Consider the following 22,880-nt stretch of genomic DNA (forward strand, 5'->3'; position numbering starts at 1 on the left):
CTATTAGTCATTTAGACCCCAAATTATTAAAAAAAAAATGTGGCCCAGGTTTAAAATTAAAATAGCAAAATTTTCCTTTTACAAGGTCACACCTACAGTCCTCCAGACAGCCAGTGCTCGACATCGTGTCCTGTGAACAGTTATGCATGTCTGTGGGTAGTTTCAGGTTAAGCTCTCTCCTCTTGGTGTCACATTTACATCCAGCTCCTTATGAAGGAGGGGGGGAGGAAATGAGGAACAGGATAAGCTTTAATTTGGAGATTTAAATGCTTTGTGATGAAGCAAAGATGAAAGAGAGAGAGAGAATCGTTCTGTAATTGAGGCTTAAACCTTTCTGCCTGGTTGAACCAGAAAGGATTAAGTCAGTAAAAATCAAGATTCAACTGTTAAACCTGCTGATTAAACATTTACACTGGGACTGAATCCAAACAGGAGGACATATAGCAACACATTAAATATAATCTGCACAACTTGTGTCTCAGAAAGCAAGTATTCAGTTGAAGAACTTCTACCTAAAACATGAGACAAAGCGTTCTTATTGATGACGGGCCACTAAAGATGGTTCATGTGAACTTTAGCTAAAGCTGCCTCACACCTCACGATCAAGGTTTGTTAGGAACACCAAAACTACGAGCTAAAGGAAGGTAAGCTATAGAGCAGCCGCAGAGTGAACCATAACGGTCTGTTGATTCATCAGTAGCTGTTCATTTCATCTTCTGCAGATGGATGTGAAGGACAGCAGAGACAGTCACGGTGAGCGTACCTGATGTGTGGATATGTTACTGCTCTCATTGTAAACACATCTTGATAAAAAGACACTTCTGCGTCATGCGTCTTCCCGCTGACAGTCCCTCTGTCTCTGCCGTAGCGCGGCCTCTCTGCAGCCTCCTCACACATCCCTCTTTGTTGTGTTAATGTGAAATGATGTGCGACTCTGTTGCTTTTGTTCGACATCTCTCTGCATGTGCTGCTAATGACAGAGCGCCCGGGCGGTGTGAGCGCTGAGTGCATTTATGTGTCGTCCGCTTTATGCCAGACAGAAGTGAATCTTTGTTGATGAGAGACAAGTAAATTTCAGAGAGGATTCAGAGCGCTGATGTGAGTGTGTAAAAACTGTTCATGAGGTTTAAAAACTCTCTTTGACTTCAGCTCTCTCTGTTTTATAGGACAGTTCGTTCAACGTGTCTGTTTGATTGCAGCTGATGAATTTAATTAACCCCATACTGTCTGAACTTACAGTGACGGCCCCATAAATAACCCCTCTGTGTTTATGCCTTTGTCACTTGTATTCACCAAAATAAGACGTATAAAATGATCCACATCACAACACTTTCACTGCATACAGGACGTAATTACAGTATCAGGACCTCTGTAACACACCAGCTTTCTGTCAGTGAAACGAGACACACTTGTGTTGTTTGTTTTTGCACATGGCCTGCAGCTATGAGCAGAACTCTCCTGCTGCTGGTAGACTTTTAGTTGAACACTTTTAGTTATACTGACAGAATGAAATGAGCGTCTCACGCTGCATTCACATGTTCCTCTGACGGTCCTGAGCTTTACCTTTGACAGTGTTACGTTCAGGAGCTTTGTAACATGAACGTTACAAAGCAGCCTACCTTGATAACCTAACACCTTATTTCAAATTACATGTTTGAAAAAAGCGATGATGCAACATTTACATTAATCAACCGTTTTCAGCGTAATAAGACATCAAGTCTGTCAACATGGCGAGTGCAGAACCAAACAACTTGAGCGGTCGTTAACGTACATGTCTGGAAAATGAAGTGACACAGGGTTACACGGTGAATCATAGCAGCACTTTAATATGCAGCCGTCACCTGCAGACAGGTCGGAGAGGTCGGCAGCCTGTTGTTGCTGTTTAGCTGCTATGACCCACATCGTCACTTTATCTCTTAACTGTCACTTTAACTTGTCCCTTACTCCTACTTGTATACATTATATAGTTTCTTATTATTATTTTATTTATTTGATCTATACCTATTTTTATACTGTATTTACTTATTTGCTTTTTTGCCTTTGTGCTGCTGCAAGACCCACATTTCAGAGTGTTGCACTTCATTGAAGTTTTATTCTGAAAAGCTTTTAAAAAAAAAAAAAAAAAAAAATAGCTGAAAATATAAAAATTATATATATATATAAATATTGATTTAAAGAATGGAAATAGTATTTTGAAGTTAGCCACGTCCTCGGCTTCATGACGACAGGGAGATAATCAGCCGGTGTTACATCTCCACCTGTTATAACTATCATCCTTTTTTATTCTGTTTATTTTAACAACAGAGAGCAGTTGGAAATATTTAAATCACCTTTAGTCCTTTTTACACTGCCAGTTCAAGGCGGGATTATTACGCCTCTGTTACGTTCTTCTAAGTTAAACACACAGAGGCTGAATGGTGGGATGAAGTGGCTCCGTCTCTGAGCCGGCATTGGAGGCGTAACAGAGGCTAAACGCCGTCTGTGTAAACAGCGGAGCCAGCAGGGCGAAGCAGCGCTGTGTGTATATGAAGCATGCGCTGTTTGTTTACACCTCGTGCACTTTTTGCTTCCGCAACGCTGAAATGCTGTAAAAACACACACTGGGGCGTTTTAACGCCGACGTTGCTTGGTCCAATGTAAGATGGTAAAGGCTGCATGACAGCGGAGCTGTGTTGCGGCGCTGAGGCGGAACTGCAGAGTAAAAAGGCTTTTGACAATTTCAAGATGACATGAACAATGATCAAAATGAAATAAAAAGGATACATGACAGATGACTAAAATAATAAGAACATAGCTTTCTTTAGATATTCTTCTGTTGATCACACATGTTGCTCCTCACATGAGAAGCAGACTGAAGCATTCCCAGGCTGCTGCAGCACTTTGATTCTCTTCTCAGAAAGCATCAGACATGAGAAGGCTTCTTAAATCCACTGACCGTCTGTAGCTGCATGTTCATGAAGAAGCTGTTTGTTTCTGCCGCTTCCTGACCTGCGAACATTTACAGATCAATAAGATCAAAACTCTGCACTCCTACATCAACACATCCACAACTGGCCTCACACTTCAGTCTGACTAAACATGGACCTGACATCATCTCCTCTCTCCACAGATCCTTTCACCATCAGTCTCACCCTGAAGGACAATGACTCCGGACTCAAGGTGATCCGGCTGGAAGAGAAAACCTTTGAACCCTGTCAGAAACATGAGGACTACTTTACTGGTTGTGGTTTGGCTCTGTGTGGGCCTGTCCCTGGATGCTTTGTCTCTGAGTGGACAGAGGACAGCATCAGGACGTGGAGACGGATCAGAGGCAGCGCTCAAAGGAGAGAAGCTGCTCCGGAGGGTGAGGCGAGGCTGGATGTGGAACCAGTTCTTCCTGCAGGAGGAGTACACGGGCAGTGACAACCAGTACATCGGCAAGGTGAGCGCTGTCACGCTGCTTCTGCTTACATTAATGCAGTTCAAAAAGTTATCCGGATTAGTTACAAGATGTTTGATGATGAGTTAATGCTGAAGTGAATCTTTGGCCTTGTGCTAATGACTTCTGTGTCTGTAGGCAGAATTAGTTCCACTGCTGATGATCATCTATGTTTTTACACAGTTTACAGAGCTACACTTTTACACCTGTTACTCACTCTACGTGAACCTGTTACTGTCACACAGTGTCTGCTCCTCTGGCTGTCTTTGAAACTGAACTAATGAATAGTTTCACACGGTCGGTCACAGCGCTGAGAGTCAGGTGAGCGCTGGTGAAGCTCAGTATGAGACATGCAGATGTGTTATAGCAGCTGTAATAAGGTGAATAAAGTGGAACAGAGATAGTAAAGGTTACGTGGGGATGTTCCCAGCTGCTCAGTGTAACACGAGGAGGAGTCTCTCACTCGGCCCATTAGTGAAGTTCGCACACGTTGCAGCGTGATGAGAGCGGCTGTTTGATCAGCAGCCAGCTGCCCGAGGTGTTCTGCTGCTCCGTATGATCCTGCTGTCTGACAGCAGCACAACACAAAGGCAGCTTTGAAACAAACAGCACTTTTTCATGATTGAGGTAAACACAGGGAGAAACCAGTCGGATCAGCAGACTCTCCCTCCCTGCTGGGCTGCTGCGGCTCTGCGGGCGGGCTGCTGGTTGCTTCAGATACGCTGCAGTGACACTGAGGTGGATCACACACACATCATAGCAGCAACAATACGGTTCAGAAACACTAATTCATGTTTTACTCCTGATACCGTGGAGTTCATGGACTTTAAGATTCATCCTGATCCAGTTGAACATTCAGTCACAGAGCTGCTGCTCAGCAGGCATCACCTGCAGACGCTCTCTGCTCCACATCCTCCTCACATGCAGCAACAACTAACAAACATCCACAGGCTCATTTCATCACTCTTTAATCCACAGCCACGTCTGATGGTGTAACACCAGGAACATCTGCAACAGGAACACAGAACACATCTAAACAGGGCTCATTGTGATGTCATGAGCTCAATAATCACACAAAACCTTTGATCCAAAACATCAGGTAGTAACATGAACAAAATATCCTCATCAGTCCAGAAGTTGTTTGATATTTATGTTCAAGGTGTTTCATTTCATCTGTCATAGAAATGCAGTGTTGGTATTTTGCTTATTGTGATGTCAGTTTCTTCAAATGTTTGTCCTAAAATATGGACAACCTAAAAGTCATGTTGTCATTTCAGATGTTTATAACAGCAGCCAAGGGCGTAGAACTGGGCTGGGACAGTCGGGACATGTCCCTACCAATATCCCAAAATTACTGATTTGTCCTGACCAATAATTTTGTACACTTGTTGCACTTCCAAGCAGCAGAGGAGTCGTTTATATGAGACATCATTCATTACTCTATCTGTCACTGTGAACAAGGACTCCAGTCTACAGCTCATACAGTACAGCTGAACATATCTCACAATCAAATGATTTTTGCGTCGCATCCACGCTGTCCTCATGTGCACTCTGTCTCCCTGCTGGCAGTTTGTTTAAATATTATAAATATGAATTAATATCGCTGCCCTAACGTCTTTGGTTACAGCGTGAAACACCACAAAATGCACAACCTGCCGCGAGATGCGGCACTTTGAGAAGAGAACAGAGAGCGGTTGTCGTCCCCACCAGTGTTTCAATGAGAACTACGCCCTTGGCAGCAGCAGAACACAGCTTGTGTTTGGCGGCTCCGACCTCATCACTCCTCACAGATTTATTTTACATGCAGACATTAGAGGAGTGATGATAATATCTTAACCCCCCCCAGCTGGAGCCTGCAGGTGGATGCCGGGGCTGAAAGTATGAGCGCAGTACTGGTGCAGGGCAGCTGTGGCAACGACAGAGCAGAGAGAGAGAGCGGGAATCTAGCAGCTAAAATAGATGGAGGAAGTGTTTGTCAGGTGATTGTGGAGAATGACGCCTGCCAGGTGTGAAACCTGAACTAGCTCGCAGACGTCGCTACATGTGTGCTCAAACTTTAATATGTTGCTCATTTTAAACAGGATGTTACAAACAACGATCTCCTGCAGCGGGCCAAGAAGGGGTTCAAAGATCAATCTGCTTTTTATATCCTTTCTCAGGTTTGAAATCAGACTGTTCACTGATCACTGGGCTCTGGGAACACATTAGCCACATTAGCATCCACCACAGTTTGCAGACCTGCAGACCTTTGATTCCTGCTTCACTCTATTGAAAGATTTTACTAACCTAGTTGTGTATCACCCAAAAGGTCAGGTGCACATCCTGCAGCCCTCAGACAGACACAAATCCCTTCTTTGTTGAGATATTTGAATCCATTGGGTGGGTGTCTAAGGCCTGGTTTATGTCTGTTTGTGGATATTTGTGTGAGTTTATTGCCTATAGTGATAAAGTGGTAAAGAACATTGTGTTGTTTTGTGTTTGACCTTATAAACACACACGTCTGCATGTTCCTTTTGAAATCAATAACAGCAGGATCTTACATAACCTCCCTGACCTTTAGGCTGTGCAGGCTTTAGGGACATGATGCGTTTAAAGATGACAAGTAAAAACAACAATGTAGGCCCTGAAGGAGCATTTCTATTGCACAGTTCAAAGGTTAACCTTTAATAGAAATAGGATATTCACCAGCCAAGGCAGATGTATTTATCTTCTGATTAACTTCTTCAAAGGTCAGGTGAACGTAACCCTGGATCTCTGAATGTTAGCTGCACAGATGCGTCGTCTGCTGCAGGTTTTTGGTTAAAATAAAGAGATATCGTATCGTATCATATCGTTTAGCAATGAGGTATGTAATAAAGGTGTTTCCACTGTGAGCATGCAGGCTGTGGTGAGACACAGTGAGCGGTCTGGTGGAGATCTGGTAGCTGAATCAGAGATGTGGGACACAGACGGACTCCAGAAAACCTCTCGGCTCCTGAAACGCTGGGCTGTGGTGAAACGTCTGCAGGCCTCTTCAGCTCGTGTTAGGAGGAAGCACGGAGGTGTAGCAGCCCCGCAGACTGACAGATCAAATCAGACTGAACACTGCTGGAGAGAAAAGGCAGAGAGGATCAAAAGGAGGGAGGGAGGCAGGGGGGAGAAGGGCAGAGGGAGGGGGGACGGAAGCAAAGGAAATGTAGGTTTGTCCTGTGAAGAAAATGTACACGAAAGGAGAGAGGAGGAGGAGGAGGACGAGTAGAACAAAAGAACAGCAGGAGGAAGACCAGAGAAGAAGAAGTGAGCTGGAAGAGGCGTGAGGGGCAGCAGATACACAAAGTATAGTGACAGGTAAAGAAGACATGAGCTGGGTTTCATTCACAGACAAACAGGAACAGTCGTCCCTCTGTCGCTGGAAGCTGAAGTTGCGACACAGAAACCACGCAGGATATACGACGTTACAGATGTTTCAGCTGATCTATTATAAATAAACAGGCTGATATGATGAACTGAACATGTTCACTTTGTACAACAGTTAAAGAGGGCTTATGTTAAACGTGTAGCAGCTGTGGGGTGGGCATGTGTCATGGTTAGTACATAGATAGATGGTCAAAAGGATTCAAAGCCTCAGTCTGCATTTTGTCAGGTGAATCTGTGGACTTCAGTTAATCAGCTGCATCATTGTACACAGAGCTACAGGAGCAACAGCATGGCAGGCTGTACACTTTACGGAATGACCCTTAAATGTTCGTCGTTCACAAAGTATTAGCCGGATTATCCCCTGAGGTCTCCTCCTCTCAGAAACGTAAACACCTGGTGATCAGAGCGGGTACGAACGCTGAAGAAGCAGCTTCATGTGAAAAATCGATGTTTCTCTGATGGTCTTCATCAGCCGAGCTGTTGCTAACTTTAGCTCTCTAGCTAGAAATTCTTTCGTCCAGTTCGTTAAAACGATGGTGTTATGACTTGAAACACTGATAAAGTAGTCGATTAGAAATGATTTAACATCCTGGTGCGTTTGAAATATAAGTGAGTCTCACAGGTAAACGTTGGGCTCATGTGAGCTGACAGGAGTTTGGTGTGATGCTGAGCCGAGGAACAAATGGTCAACGCTTCGTATTTATTCGACTCAGGTGCAGCCCTGCTCTGATTGCTCTCATCAGAAATGTTTGACCATATTTGGTTCTTTAAAATATTGTAGATTTGATAAAACAAGTCATGCTCCAGGTGGACAGCCAGCTGCATCACACAGTCTGTTGAGTTTGCTCAGGTGACACTGAGATGTTAAGTATTGTCAGATTATTGCCAAGGTCGAGATGTTTCAGATCTCTCTGTAATATGACTGTTACGGTGCACAAACCTCAACAAGCACCGGGCTGTGGCTCAGTGGTAGAGTCGGCCGTCTCTCAAACGGAAGGTTAGCGGTTCTATCCCCAGCTCCCTCAGGCTACATGTCGAAGTGTCCTGACACTGAACCCCACATTTCTCCCGGTGGTATAGCCATCGGTGTGAGTGTGATAACTGATTGACAGGTGGGAACTTTACGTAGCAGCCTCTGCCATCAGTGTGTGAATGAGTGAATGGGATATGTAGCGTAAAAGCAGCTTTGAGAGGTCACAGATAGTATGGTACAGTTCATCTACCCTTTACAACAGCTGTTTGCTAAGGAACTATTTGTTATGAGCATTAAAAAGGTAAAAGTGGTGGACAGAGAGAATACAGGACACAGGACTGTCACAGTATCCCAGTTCGTCTCTCCCTGTAAAAACATCCTGTACTCAGAGACCTGGGGCGGCCTGTAAAACATGTTACCTGCAGTAGAAACTGGGGTACAGAGCGTCCTGGTGGCCCCATTTTCTGCCAACTCCCTCATGACCAACAAGTAAAGACAAAAGTGCCCTAAAATAGTTTTACAGTCACACTTATCTTCATAAACTGAGCTAACGTTGTTAGCAGCAGCTCTGCCTGCAGCCCCTCCTGACATCCTTTGTCACAGGCCTCAGTGTTCATCAGGATGTCCCTCAAACCTGCGTCACTATCACATCTTATACTGTCATAAATATCAGTTTTGATCAATATAGAAATAATCATGATCATGATCTTATTAATACCATATCTGTGAGCTGTGAATGAGAGTGATGTTCTCATTTACAGGAGCAGGTTTGCAGCGACGCTCGCCCTGCTTCGTGCTGCATTATCATCACATCTGTTCAGCAATCTGTTCAACATCACAACATCTGAATGATCCACAATAATCCCTCGTTAAAGTGCAGCAAACAAGGTTCAACAGGAGAGGAAGATGGGCCGTGTGAAACATGCCGGCTCCGAACGTTTTCACGGCACATTTCTGAAGACACAGACGATGATCTCTGTTCCACTCTGACGCAGCATCTGTTGTTGTTGTCTCACCAACACAATTATAAAGAAGGGTGACCCATTCATCCTCTGCTAAATTCCAATTGTCTTTTATGTCTCCATGCGTGTGTGTGCGTGTGTGGTTAAGTGTAGGGTTATCAGTAGTGATCAGGAAGAGCCTGAGGGTAAAGAAACATTGTGGTGTCTTTGAAAAGTAGTAAAAAATGTTGAAGAGTCTGATCATCCCCTCAGTCTCATCTGAATGGAGCTAAGAGCCAGAATCATCTGTTGTCACGGCAGCAGCAGGTCCGGTCTATTCTCCACCAGAGGAAACGTTTTCATTCACTTTAATGCAACACTACAGTTTTTGTGTGTGTCATTTCTGTAAAGTATTTGTCCACTGTTGAAAGGGTAATTCTGGTATTTTTTAACCTGGGCCCTACTTCGACACGTTTTAGTGTCCAAATGACTAATAGGTGTAAGCTGTCCAGTAGATGTGTTCATCCAGCAGCAGTGAAACAGGCTGTAACGGCTGCAACATAATCCTTGATGGATCAAAGTGCGTCCACTAAAAGTTCTTGTTGTTTCACTGACAGGCTCAGATTGTTATTCTAAGTGTGTGACAACATCTCTCTTGATTTGTTCCCGACAGTTTCAAGTCTTCTTAAACACAGCATGATGTTCATTTAGTCACTGATGCTCCCGTTTAGAGTCACACAGACCAGAAAGCAGGGGAGGGGTTAGGGCGGGGCTACCTGTGAGTGACATGTTAAGAGTATGTTTAAAGATGAGTGCTCTCTTTGCTTATGATTAAACTTTGTGTTTAATTAAGATTTAAAAAGTTTTGGTTTAAAGGAGAAAAAGATTTCGACAGTTTTCACCAACAAAAATTGAAGCATCAAATAACTTTAGTAAAGTTGTTCGTCGCTGGAGAAACTTTCATGATGGGTTGGTGTTTCAGAGGTTGTGGTTGTTTTTCTCTCTCTGTCCTGCTGACATTATTTTCAGTAGCAGCTATAAGCAGCCATCACAGAGACACTCTGTTTTATCAGCTCTTATTTCTATATTCATAAACTGTCACTATGTTTTGTCAGATCAAACGTTAAGTATGAAGAACTGGCAGTTCTCCTGAGCACACCTGAATTTAGCTACATTTCAAAGGGGCTTCTGCATTGTAATGACATCAATAGCTTAAGCAGACCTCGGATTTAGCTGGGGTTTTTTTTGTCCCGTTCAGAGGAACAGGGCTTCTGTGGGAACAGAGATATTAAGTTGAAAGGAAAATCCTCTCATTGACAACCCAGCAAAACTCCGACAGGCCAGGTCTGCAGATTTGTGTCTTTTTGAAGAGAAGAAGAAGAAGAGAGTCAGCACTCTTGTTTCCATCAGCGCTCATTGGTATGTGAGGAAAGAGAGTTTTAAAGAACAGAGGGCTGACCCGCTCTTTCAGTTAGTGGTGATGATAAGAGCTCAGGCTGAGGTGGCGGCGCTGCACAGCTGTCTGATGCTCTCTTTAACAAAGTGACACACAGAGACCTGCAGACTCCTCCTGCTGTGAGGTCACTGAGCGAAGGAAACACGGCGCTGCTGCTTCTGCTGCGTTACTGACTGATCATGATCTCTGATGACAAATTACATTTATTTATGTTTTCCAATCTGACAGTTGAATGTTACTTCACATTCACACCTCAACACCTCAACTGGTCATGAGCAGGAAGGCTGCAACACACAGCCAGCACCTGTGTCATTTGCTCTGATTAACTACATTAAAATACGAATAGGAAGAATACACCTGTAGGAATGGAATCAAAATAAGTTTCAAACGCTCAAAGCAGCCTGCGGGAAACCAGAGCAGATTTCATCTCATCATAAAACAGGCAGAATCAGGTTTTATCAAATATAAATATTAGACCCACACATAAATCTATCCAGAGCCTCTGAAAACAGCTCACACCTTCCGCAGGTAGTGGGAGAGTATCGGCTATAATATCTCGCTCACACACACACACACACACACACACACAGAATCAAAGGCTTCACCCTAACACCTGGCCCGGAGGAGGGAAGCAGGGATGAAGGCGTGAGAGGTGAACAGCGAGACACTCGAGGTGGAGAGACACAGGCGCAGACAGGAGAGAGAGAGAGCGGGGAAGCGGGGTTATCGCTGCAGGTACGAGAGGAAGAGCAGCCGATCTCAGAGCAGATCCGATAGATGTGGACTCCTTCAGGCACAACACAAACCCTGGCTTTCTGCTGCGCTTCATCCTTCAGAAGCTTCTTGTTTTGTCTCTCAGCCCTGAGCTCCCTCTCTGTCTTATATAAACCTGTCACTGTGATCCAGCGGCCCGTCCGCCCTCCTGCCTCACTTCATATACCATCAAAAGGCTCTGTCCATACATGGGGGACTATAGCACAGAGTTTAAATTTAAACCAGCTACCACATGTAACATGAAAAATGCTGCAACACAAAGGGTCCTATCTAAACCACCTGCAGTGCAGTGAGGGCGTGTGCAGCAGAAAAGGTGTAAAATGTAGATGCATCTAATCAATCAGACCGATCAGAGTGCTATCTCCCATTCCCTTTAACCCACCGAAAACAGACCATCTTTATATTTACATACATTGTGTGTGTCTTCCTGCAGCTCCAGTCGGACCAGGACCACGGCAACGGCTTAGTGAAGTACGTTCTGTCCGGGGAGGGGGCCGGCACCATCTTTGTCATCGATGAGAATAACGGTGACCTGCACGCCACCCGCCGTCTGGATCGAGAGGAGAAGTCTTTCTACATCCTCAAAGCCACGGTGGTCAACAAACGGACGGGAATCAAACTGGAGCCAGAGACTGAGTTCACCGTCAAACTGCACGACATCAACGACAACGAGCCGCAGTTCGACAAAGAGGTCTACACCGGCAGCGTCCCGGAGAGGTCTGATATCGGTAAGGACGGCTCACACTTAGCTTTGTTGTCTCTTTAGAATGAAAGCATAACCTAATCGACGTGTCTCTCTCAGGTACGTCAGTCATCCAGGTGACAGCTACAGACGCTGACGACAGCATGTACGGCAGCAGTGCCAAACTGGTGTACAGCATCAGCCAGGGACACCCGTACTTCTCTGTGGACCCGAACACAGGTACGTCTGACAGGATGCTCCTTTAATCACACTCACTGTGCTGCGGGTTAGTGAACGTAAAAGGCCTTCAGACGCAGCATCGACGAGTGAGGCCCTCATACTGATGCTGACAGACAGAGTCTTACTGAAGATGTTTAGCATTAAAGCCAACGTGTGCACTCCGGGTAGGACAGCAGATTAACACATCCAAAGTGTCAGACTGCTACTTTAACTGTGTATAAACAAAGTATTGGAAGTCTTTGCTGCTTTTCAGCACAACAAAGCAGGAAAACAGAATTTAAACTTAAAGTCAGCAGGAGCTACAAGAAGCTACAAAAGCAAAATAAAAGATGAACAAGAAACCCTTTCAAAAACAGTGTAGCTCAGTTACAGTCAGATCTCTGACTTTAAAATAAATACTTCATCACTCCTCCAAATCATCTGTGGAGATGTTCCAGCCGTGTCTCTATTTTGTGTAAATAGTGAATCAACAGAGTCTCTAAAGCGGCAGGAGGATGCTCGTCTGTGTTGCCGCCTTGTATCTCATTTTGTGTTTTTCTTCTACATAAAAAAGACTTGTAATCAAAGCAAACACATTTGTTAACCCTCTCTCTGCACCTTTCTGTTCGTACAGTGAGAAAAGAAAAATCTGTGATGGTAAAAAAAGAAAATCGCAGCTCAGCTTAGCCCTCTCCTGATCGGATGTTCTGTCTCTGTTAATAACAAGTTAGACGTCCGTTTAGATCATCAGTGCAGCATCTCCCTCTCTGCACATCAGTTCGTCTCCAGCAAACAGACGGGTCAGGGGAAGGTTGATTTACGCGCCAGTGATCAGCCGTGTGCTCTGACAGGAAGTGGGATGTGGAGAAAACAAGACAAGTTGTTCGCCAAGAATTAATGAAAGAAATTACAGAAATAATTTAAAAATTTAGGAGATAAAACTGTTTTATATTCCAACAGCGGTAGGAGAAGAGCAACACTCTCGTGTTTGTGCATTTTAGGTTATTAAAGCTGAATATTTTAATGTGAAGCTGCATTAGTAGCAACTTCACTCAGATCTACTGCAGCGTAAAGAGAGAGAGGAGTAACAGAGACATGATAGCAAGGAGATAAAACTACACTGCTGTTTGTCACTGTGCACCAATGGTTGACTCAGCAGCTACTATGAAGAAACACTTGAGACGTAGACTTAGACATCATTACTGGATTTGAATGTATTTTAAACAGATAGAAAGCGACCTTCCACACGTGGCTGCAGAAGATAATATTATGAGCGGTAAAATTCAACATGTCAGATTTTGATAAAAGACGGATGACGGTGACGACGAAGTAGTTTGAGAAGAGAAATAAGAGCAGTCTGCTGTTCTTTTTGTTCAGGAGTGATCCGGACCGCCTTGGGTCCTGGTGACATGGACCGCGAGCAGAGGGAGCACTACCAGGTGGTGATCGAAGCCAAAGACATGGCCGGACAGAGAGGGGGCCTCACCGGGTCCACCGTAGTCAACATCAGCCTCACCGACGTCAACGACAACCCTCCACGCTTCACTCAGAGTAAGACTGCAGCACCAACACACACACACACACACACACACACACACACACTGAGTCACTGGCATACATTAGAGAGTTGAGATAGGGCAGGGGAGCTGGTATCTCGTTGAATATTAAACATTTATGCTCCTGTAATCATTAAAGGTAAAGTTTCTCTCTGATCTACATTAACATCTGCTGTTACCTTTAAATGGAGCGGCTCTCACCTGGCAGCATGGGGAAATGGAATCAGTGAAATGTCACAGAGTTTATATCCACAAATCAAACGTCCCCTCAGGAATCAGTGAGCGGTGCATTGAAATGCCGTTTGATATTTCACCCTTTAATGAGAAAAAGTGAGACTTCACTGATGCTCTCAGGGCTGCACAATGTGCACACACCGATGGAATGTTGGAGCAACTGTTTGATTACGCACAGGGCATGTATCACTAACAACTTATGCAAGACAACGTTGCAAAGTTAATGAGGGAATTTCTCTGTGCAGATTTCATCGATTCAGAACTTTTCGCAGTCTGACGGCTGCAGAAAATGTTTCAAGTCTGTTAGTTCAAGTTGAATCAGCTGCTTCGCTGTCAGTCCAAACTTCACACAACACAAACACAGATCTCAGTTTGGATGTTAAGAAGTTCAAGAAGCCGCGTTGCTCCAAAAAGCCGTCATCTCTGCAGTCGCTGTTTACAACTGAGTGATTTATGCAACATCAGAAAGAGAAGTGCAACAGCCTGAGGATCTGCAGGTTTATGCAATGCAACTAAATCAATGCAATGATGCAAAGAGATGCTAATTTGTGTCGTGAGCTTAAAAGAAAAAAGTTGTGCAGAAGTCTGAATTCAGTTTTTTTTCGCTGGTGTTTAAGTTCCCTGAATCAAACATCTCTATGAACTGAGTGAACTGATCAATGAAGTGGACTGCAATGGATCATCACTTTTAATTCTTCATGATTCTCTGTGGACCAATATATAATGACGAGATATAAGCTGCAGCAGCCTGTGATGTCTGTCCACGAGGCAGTCCAGAGAGGAGCCACTCAACACTCCAGGCAACGTGTGGACCGCCATCAGCCAGGAGGACATCAGTTCTTTGTGTGCAAAGCTTCATGGCATAGAGGAAAGTGGTCGGGGTCTGCACATTTTTTAAAATCATCATACAAATGTAAATGTGCTCATTCTGTACACGCACCTTGCATTCCCAACCTTTTGGCCAGTCAGATGAAGTCCCTGCTTTGGAGACGTCTGTGAGGTTAGTTTGCACTATGGCTGAGGAGGAAGACAGGAGGGAGGAAAATATGGTTGATGAAAACTCGGGTGACAAAGGAGACCACCTCTGCTGTTTGGGTTTATTTGGGGTCCAGACAGGGACTGTTAAAAACAGGCAGAGAGCAGCGTTAGACGAAGCGGTCAGAGGTCAGGGGTCACGCACAGTTTCAGATCCTGAGCAAAATAAATCTTACATTGAGTCTAAAGTGAAAGTTGCTGCTCACATCACAGCACGTGTCACTAAATCTGTGACCCATCAGAGACCGAAATAGCTCCTCCACAGCCACAGCGTTGGACTTAATGAAGCCTCAAACTAACTGTGTAAGTCATGGTGTCCATCACAGCAGGAGCAGCGTTCACTCCCAGCGTGCCGATCCATCAGAGTCCAGCTCTGACTGCTGCTGGAGGAATGAATCACTGCATCACCAGCTGTGTTTGTCCTTCCAGGGGAGTAAAAGAGAGTTACATCCATTCTTCCCGAAAGCCTTCTTAATTAATTCAACTTAATTAATCCTTAATCACAGGAGCAGTCTCAGTGTAAACATGCGGGCTTTGTACCCTGCTGTGCTTTGTTAGTTAGAGACAGACTGTGATTCAACAACAGCATTGTGTTCATTATATATTAATATCTATATTTCATCACACGGTTTGGACCAGCGCTGCAATTTCTGCTTATTTCAATAATTGATTTAAACTCTTTTCTGATTAATCAGTGTATCATCAAGTCTGTGATATGTCAGGGAATACGGTGTTAGCCTGAGGTGACATCTTTGAATTTAGGTTTGTGGGACCAACAGTCCATAATTCAAACATATCTAATATGCAGTGATATAAGACAAATGGCATACGCTCCAGTTTTAGAAACAGGCTGTAACGGCTGCAACATAATCCTTGATGGGTCAAAGGTCATCCACTAAAAGTTCTTGTTGTTTCCACTGACAGGCTCAGATTGTTATTCTAAGTGTGTGACAACATTACAGAAAGGATCCCTACAGAGAGAGACCTTTTTGTTACAGAGGAAGATGATTGTTTTAACCCCAAACAGACGTTACATCGCTCTCTGCAAACACACCAGACTCCATCGAGAAAAACAGTGATTTAAGTTGGTGTCTTTGTGTGACGCTGATGTTTTATTTTTGTGTAACACAAAACAACAAACAAACTAAGTGATTAAGGAAGCAGTATAGACCAACATGTTCTGTCTCCTAAGAGCTACTTCAGGTTTTAAACATCAGACTTTCCTTTTAATTAACTTTAATATTAGAACATAGTAAATGGCAAGTCAATGTTGTTATGTGAGCTTGTTAGATGGTTATCCAATAAAGCACATTAAATGCTGCACAGACAGAGGGGTCAAAGGTGAATCAGACATTTTAATTAGTCAGTTACGTCACCAGGTCCATTGATCAGACAGTAGATATTTGACTTCCTGTGTCTCTAACCCTGCAGATAGCTGTGTGTTGTGTTGGTTGGGTTACCCTGAACAGTCCAGACTTTGTAGTAACACAAGAAGAAAGCTGACAGCATGCTCTTTGGATTATGCAGAGTAACAGGAGCTCTGTCTCTGGGTAAAACATGTTGAACTTTTTAAATGTCACTGTGAGTGCAGACAGGATCAGGCCAAAGCAGGCACAGACTACCCCGAGGCCCCTCCGCCTCTGGGGGTCCGCAGGTTTATTGAGTGGCAATTAGCTCGTGGTAATTTAATAAAATATGAATCTGTTTGGGAATTCTTCTAATGCACATCATAACCTGAAGTGACAAGGACCTGAAGGCTGCTTCTGCATTTTTATTTGATTTGAGTGTCTCTTTAGCTTGAATGCTTCAGCTCATATTAACCTTACATGCAGCATCAAAGTACATTTTGTATTAATCACATTTCTGAAAATGGAACCATGGCTACTGACAATTCTCCCCTCTGGCTGCTGGTGGTGGATTGACTCCTGGTTACAGGACCATTTTAAAGTTTTGTTTGTCCCAGATTATTGCACCAGCATCCAATGTGTATATGAGGCTAAACCATCATCATCCATTACAGTCATGTAACATACAGCATATCAGGTATCATGCTATACGGTCCCACAGCAAACATGTAAGGGTGGTGCGATCACTTTGACAGCATGACGTTGATTTTGTAATGCTTTCACTAATAGCCCTGCTCTTGCACTTAATAAGTCTCTGCTTGCACTTGTATGTTATCTGCCATGCAGCATGCTTGCTTGCACACATTTCCAGCAAGCACTTCGACTTCTACTACCCAAACCCTGCCTTTGCGCTCAAGTAGTTCCTGCTTGTGCTCAGATTCTCTCCACTTTCAGACCTCCTCACACTCACACTGATTCTTTGCATCCCTAAAAAGCGTCTCCTCTCAGATATCTGTTCTCAGAGCAACCTGTAAAAATTCCCCGAACAATTTAACACAGTCGCTGCAGACCAATGAACTGATCCCTGCCTTGTTGTGCGCGTATTCGGTTTACTTTAAGAGCTTCCTGTATGGACGGGTACTCTCTGGCAGGATTCATCCACTTTCACCCTCCACAGCTTCATCACATCACTATTGCTTTCTTTGCGACTTTTGGAATACGAGGACAGTTATCAGCACTAAATTCAAAGACCCCAAGTAAGTTCTTTGTTTTAATGATGCTAACTTTTTTTGCCTACTTTCTATGTTGGCAAGTGTGTTGTGAATCAGCCATGTCAGCTCATGCTCACTGACAGCTGAGCAAATCTAAGTGCAAGCAGCCGGTTTAAGTGCGAGGGCAGGTTATTTTAAGGGAAAGCATCACAAAACTGAACGTCAAATCAATAAGTCATGCTCTAAAATTGAAAGACCACGCTCTTGAATAAATAAATAACTGAAATAAATAATTCCAGCAGTACGAGTCAGTTTCTGTTTCGCACGCCAAATTCTAATTAAGCTTTGTTTAGCCTGCTCTCCGCCCTGTATCTGATGGAGTTTAAAAGCCATGTGATACACATAATGCAGAGAGAGTGAGAGGAGCAGCGGGTCAAGGGGCCCAGATTTCATTCTTGCCCTGAGGCTCCACAGCTTTAATTAATTCTGTGAGTTCAGCTTCATAGTATAGAGGAAGAAATCTATCTCAACCAACAAAACCACACTGCGTGCATGGTTAGATATCACTGATGGTAATTTAGCTGAACCTACATGTTGAGTGGTTTTGTTTATAGAATGAGGTCAAAGTTCATTCTTATCCTCGGGCAAGTCTTCCAGCAGGCTTTGAGGTTTCCCAGTTTTTAATTAATTACAGATGTTCAAATTCCCATAATTTTTTTATCACTTCTCCTAAATGTCGGCTTATAAACTGCTTTTAAGATTATAAAGTGCTGATGAAGATCATGTGACATGCATGAAAAATTCAGCAGCATGCTATTAGTTGGGCTCTGTGTGGATATTATCTTCCCCACTGCTGGTCCAAAAATCAAGAATGACCTTTGAACCTCAGTTTTTTAATCCAACAAGTCTTTTAGTGGTCAGAAAAATAAATCTATTATGTTGCATTGTGATTGTTCTTGTTGTCAAGACAACATTTGATCTGCTGTTACTGTGACTCAACAGCACAGCTCACACATCTGTCAGATCCCGTTTGTTTCTGTGCTAATCTCAGTTTAGTCGATGCTTTCTGACAGTTGAAGTCTGAACGAAGCAACAGCTGCTGCAACTGTGGCAGCTTTTCATCAGAAGGCTGTAATGGCAATTGGACGCGCGCGTGTGTGTGTGTGTGCGTGAGTGTGTCCATCAGCAGCGTTCAGTGCCTGTAGCAGTGTACTAGCAGTAAGTAAATTGCTGTTCTGTTGGCCTCGATCACATCGCTCATTCTCTCGTCTAATCCTGGTGAATTGACATGAAGGCAGAACTTCCTCCCCTCCGTTCTCCAGCTCTCAGGCTTCTAATTGTTTTTCCTTCTCGCTCTCCGTCTCTGCCTCGTTCGATCACAGTCACTGTATCAGCTTCTCCCTCCTCCTCCTCGCCCAGCATTAGCACCCACTCACCCCCTGTTTCCTTCTGCTGTGTAGAGTGCAGAACAAGATCAGCCTCGGGTCTGCTGAACAGATTGCATGTGGCATTATCATTCTGTTAAAGTCGCCACAATTAACACCCACACACGGGCTTGTATTTCTGCCAGTGTGAGGACAATACATCGATTATATACTTAATGTTTCCTATCTGCTAACCCAAACTGATCCTCACAAAAGTACACACACGCATACAGTCACACACACACCTTGGCCAGCATGTCAATTCATTTCGCTTCACAGCACGACTCCAATCAGTGCTGTTGGTGTCAGAGCCGAGAGGCAACTCAATCTCCAACCAGGCAGAAAGAAAAGTGAGTGAAGATGAAATCTGCTCCTCTCTTCACCTCTGGGCTCTCCCACGTGTTTGCTTCAGTGTTCTCTAAGAGATAGCTGCATGAATAGACCATCAAAAGTCTCAGGATGGGAAAGTAAAATAGCTTTTTGTGGTACTTTGTTTCAGAAGTGGCAATATGCTATATGATTGCAGGGTCTAAACTGATCACTGACTAACAGTACCTTTTTATTCTAAGGTTACAGCCTGTGTGAGACTCTTCCATGATAATGTGTCCATCCGACACAGTAACATTTGAAGCTGAGGGCTGAATTCTTTAAAGTATTTTGACATTCACTGACTCTTACTTATATGTTTAATGAAATGTATCTGCTGGCTCTTTGATAACATTACCTCAAGACAATCAAATTAAAGCATGAAATAGGCGTCTGGTTGGTTTCCTGTTACATCAATCAAAAGATTTCAACCAGGAAAGCATCCTGATCAGGAGGAATCTTTGAGGTTAGACTAGAGTACGCCTCTAGATATTATACTACTTTCCCCCTCTAGCTACTTATGGTGGTTATTATTTCCTCCATTTATTTTATTTTTTTATATTTTTTTATTGTAACGCTTTAAATAAGATTTTATGGATATACTATTTAGTCAGCAAGCTATTTAGTTAGCTATATTTATTTAGAACTACACCTCAAGGCTGGTAGAACAGAAATACATGTCTTGTTTTGTTGGTGTGTTTGACTGTTGTTTGGTTTGGTGTTGTTTTTGCTTGCTTGATCTGGCTTGGCTTGGGGCTGCTTGGTTTGTGTGGTTTGGCTTGGTAAGGTTTGGTTAGCTTTAGTTTGGTCTAGTCTGGTCTTGTAAGGCTCAGGGATATGGTAGTGAGAACCTAATAATACAACACAAAGACTGGTAAAGATAAAGTTCTCATTTCTGGTATTTGAGTAAAAAAGAAAGCAGGGGTCAAAACCAGGTTGTTAGTTTGGTTTAGTTTGTTTACTTTGATCTGGTAGATTTGATAGTTTGTCTTGATTCTTTAGTGTTGTTTGCTTTGGTTTTGTTTAGTTTGGTTTGCTTTGAATTCTCAGTTTGGTTTGGTTTGGTTTGGTAGTTGATTTGTAATTTGGTTTGCCTGGTTAGGTTTGCTGGTTGGTTAGTTTCTTTCATTTGGATTGGTTTGTTAGGTAGATGGTCTGGTTTGTAAGTTGGTTTGGTTTGGTTTGTTAGTTGCTTTGGTTTGGGTTGGTTTGGTTTGGTTTGGTTTGTTTTGGGTTAGTTTGGTTTGTTAGGTTTGGTTTGTTAGCTAGATAGTCTGGTTTGTAAGTTGGTTTGGTTTGGTTTGGTAGTTGGTTTGGTTTGGTTTGTTAGTTGGTTTGGTTTGGTTTGTTAGTTGGTTTGGTTTGTTAGTTGGTTTGGTTTGTTAGTTGGTTTGGTTTGGTTTGGGTTTGGGTTTGGTTTGGTTTGGTTTGGTTGGGTTGGGTTTGTTAATTGGATTGGTTTGGTTTGTTTGTTGGATTGGTTTGTTAGTTGGTTTGGTTTGGGTTTGGTTTGGTTTGGTTGGGTTGGGTTGGGTTTGTTAATTGGATTGGTTTGGTTTGTTTGTTGAATTGGTTTGTTAGTTAGGTGGTCTGGTTTGTAAGTTGCTTTGGCTTGTTAGTGGGTTTGGTTTGTTTTTTTAGTTGGTTTGGTTTGTTTGCTAGATAGTCTGGTTAGTAAGTTAGTTTGGTTTGGGGTTTTTTTGGTTTGTTAGTTGGTTTGTTTTGGTTTGGTTTGTTAGTCGGTTTGGTTTGTTAGTTGGTTGGTTGGTTAATTGGTTGGTTGGTTGGTTGGTTGGTTAGGTTTGACCGCTTGTTAGTTTGCCACTGTAAACATACAGCTGAACATGTAGCCTGATACAGAGATACAAACAGTACACTGAGACTGCTTTGTTAAGTGTACCATCGTACATGATCCTGTGTTAAATGGCTGATGGCAGCTGGCTCAGTTACAGTGTACCCCTCTGCTGATAATAAAGATGTGTTTACACTTGAGTACATCCTTTATCTCACTCTCTCTCTCCTTGGATACACACACACACACAAACACACAAGTATACAAAAACAGCAGCAGGTTGAGTGCTGTGTAGCTGCCAGGGAGTACGACGCCTGCTGTGTCACAGCAGCAAATAATTACACACTCAAGTGCTTTATACACACCAGCAGATCTGTGTGTTTGTGTGTGTACATCCTGAGTAAAGGAAGTGTCTTGATGTGAAAGAGCCTCAGGTCCGTACAGCAGAGTGACGTCTCATTTGAATTCATGAAGTGTGTGTTGGAGCTGCTTGGAGCAGGCTGAAACTCTTACAGTGGCCATCTCGCCTCTGATGACAAAACACAGACAAAGCACTTATTCCAGAGAACAAAAGAAATCACACTCACAAAAATACATTGAGATGCCTTTTTTTAATGATAGTCAGCAGTAGGGAGGGGAGACATTGTTCCAGCGCCTCGCTCCATCAGCATTTACACCACTTTCTCTGCTCCTTTTGTTCTTGCTGTCTACCTGTCTCATCTTCATTATGAAGTTTAAGACAACACAAAGATGATCCTCCGTTCAGCGTTTATTCTGTCTTATGATTCTTTTAAAGAGGCAAACTTTCTCCATGTCTTTGTTTGAATTCATGTGGGCACCCATTCTTTCTGCTCACATTAACACAGTCAGACTGTATCTGCTCCTTCACTGACACACACAACATAGAGAGAGGATTAATATGGCTGTGGATCAATATAGTCAGTCAGTCTCTACTTACTGACTCAGGTGGTGTGTTCTGGCTTTATGCTAAATTGGGTTTGTTTGTGCAGCTCTTAATCCCAGTTCGACTCTCCAGGCCTCACAGGGCCGCATTAACGAGGAAACACAAACACCTGCCGAAGTGGACAACAGAAAAAATCCCCACAAAGAAACCCTGAAGGAAAAATGGTCCAAACTTTGAGAGGGATTACATGAGACAAAACCCCTCCCAGGGTTAACAGGCAGCAATGGGCAGATTACAGGTCAGAGGATCAGTGACACAGTCAGACATTAACACAAATGTGAAACAAAAAGGCAAGAATATAAGTCCCATGAAACCCAATCACATCAGCCTTCAGGATGGATGCCTTCAAAGATTTGGGACTGTGGTCTGAGCATAAAAAGGTTTTGTCTATACCTCCTCGCCCATAGCACTCATATTTTTGGGATTAGTTTCTAATACAAGTGAAGGGGCAGAAATCCAGGCTATTAAAGCCTGTAGTTCCTCTGGGAAACTAACTATGTCTAATGATGTTGCTGGTGCCAGAAGAAGAGCTGATTTTGCAGATAACATTGGAACCAACGTCATTTTTCGCACTATGTTCCTAGCTGGGATAGATCCGGATAAGGTATAAAAACTGGTCAAACATCATGAAGCTGAGTGCCTTATTTTCTGTGTTTTCAGGTATTTACCAGTTTAGAGTCCCTGAGTCATCCATGTCCGGCACTCCAGTTGGGAGAATCAAAGCCACGGACAGAGACATTGGGAAGAACGCTGAGATGTATTTCACCATTGTCAGTGGAGACGGCATGGACATGTTCGACATCTCCACGGACAAAGACACCCAGGAGGGCGTCATCACCGTCAGCAAGGTGAGCGAGAGGATGACTGTACAGTGGACCCAGAGTACAAATCACATTTATTATATATTATAAAAAACATCACTTCTGCAAAAAGCATAAAAACAGGACAGATCAGCGTGTGAAATAAGTAGCAGAATAAATTCCAGTAGTTGAACATTTAAAAGTGGAACTCCGTCTGCTGTCAGTAATGAGAAATCGGATGGCCACCTTCACATGAGCCCGTCTGTTAATTATCTTGATATTTTTCTCACGGC

The 22,880-nt window shown here is 43.4% G+C and overlaps 1 protein-coding gene across 1 annotated transcript in view; it reads left to right on the forward strand.

Annotated features, from left to right (window-relative positions):
- Nucleotides 1-22,880, forward strand: part of LOC138611861 (cadherin-6-like) — a 63,576-nt gene that overhangs the window by 23,294 nt on the left and 17,402 nt on the right. Inside the window, exons 2-6 of the mRNA XM_069685113.1 lie at nucleotides 3,110-3,421; nucleotides 11,392-11,686; nucleotides 11,761-11,880; nucleotides 13,237-13,410; nucleotides 22,448-22,635. Coding sequence (XP_069541214.1) covers nucleotides 3,203-3,421; nucleotides 11,392-11,686; nucleotides 11,761-11,880; nucleotides 13,237-13,410; nucleotides 22,448-22,635 — 996 coding nt within the window. The 5' untranslated portion in view covers nucleotides 3,110-3,202. The remainder of the gene's footprint in view (nucleotides 1-3,109; nucleotides 3,422-11,391; nucleotides 11,687-11,760; nucleotides 11,881-13,236; nucleotides 13,411-22,447; nucleotides 22,636-22,880) is intronic.

Source organism: Semicossyphus pulcher, unplaced genomic scaffold (genome assembly GCF_022749685.1).
Source record: "Semicossyphus pulcher isolate SPU_LCO1_2020_fin unplaced genomic scaffold, fSemPul1.0.p SCAF_7, whole genome shotgun sequence".
Classification (NCBI taxonomy): Eukaryota; Metazoa; Chordata; class Actinopteri; order Labriformes; family Labridae; genus Semicossyphus; species Semicossyphus pulcher.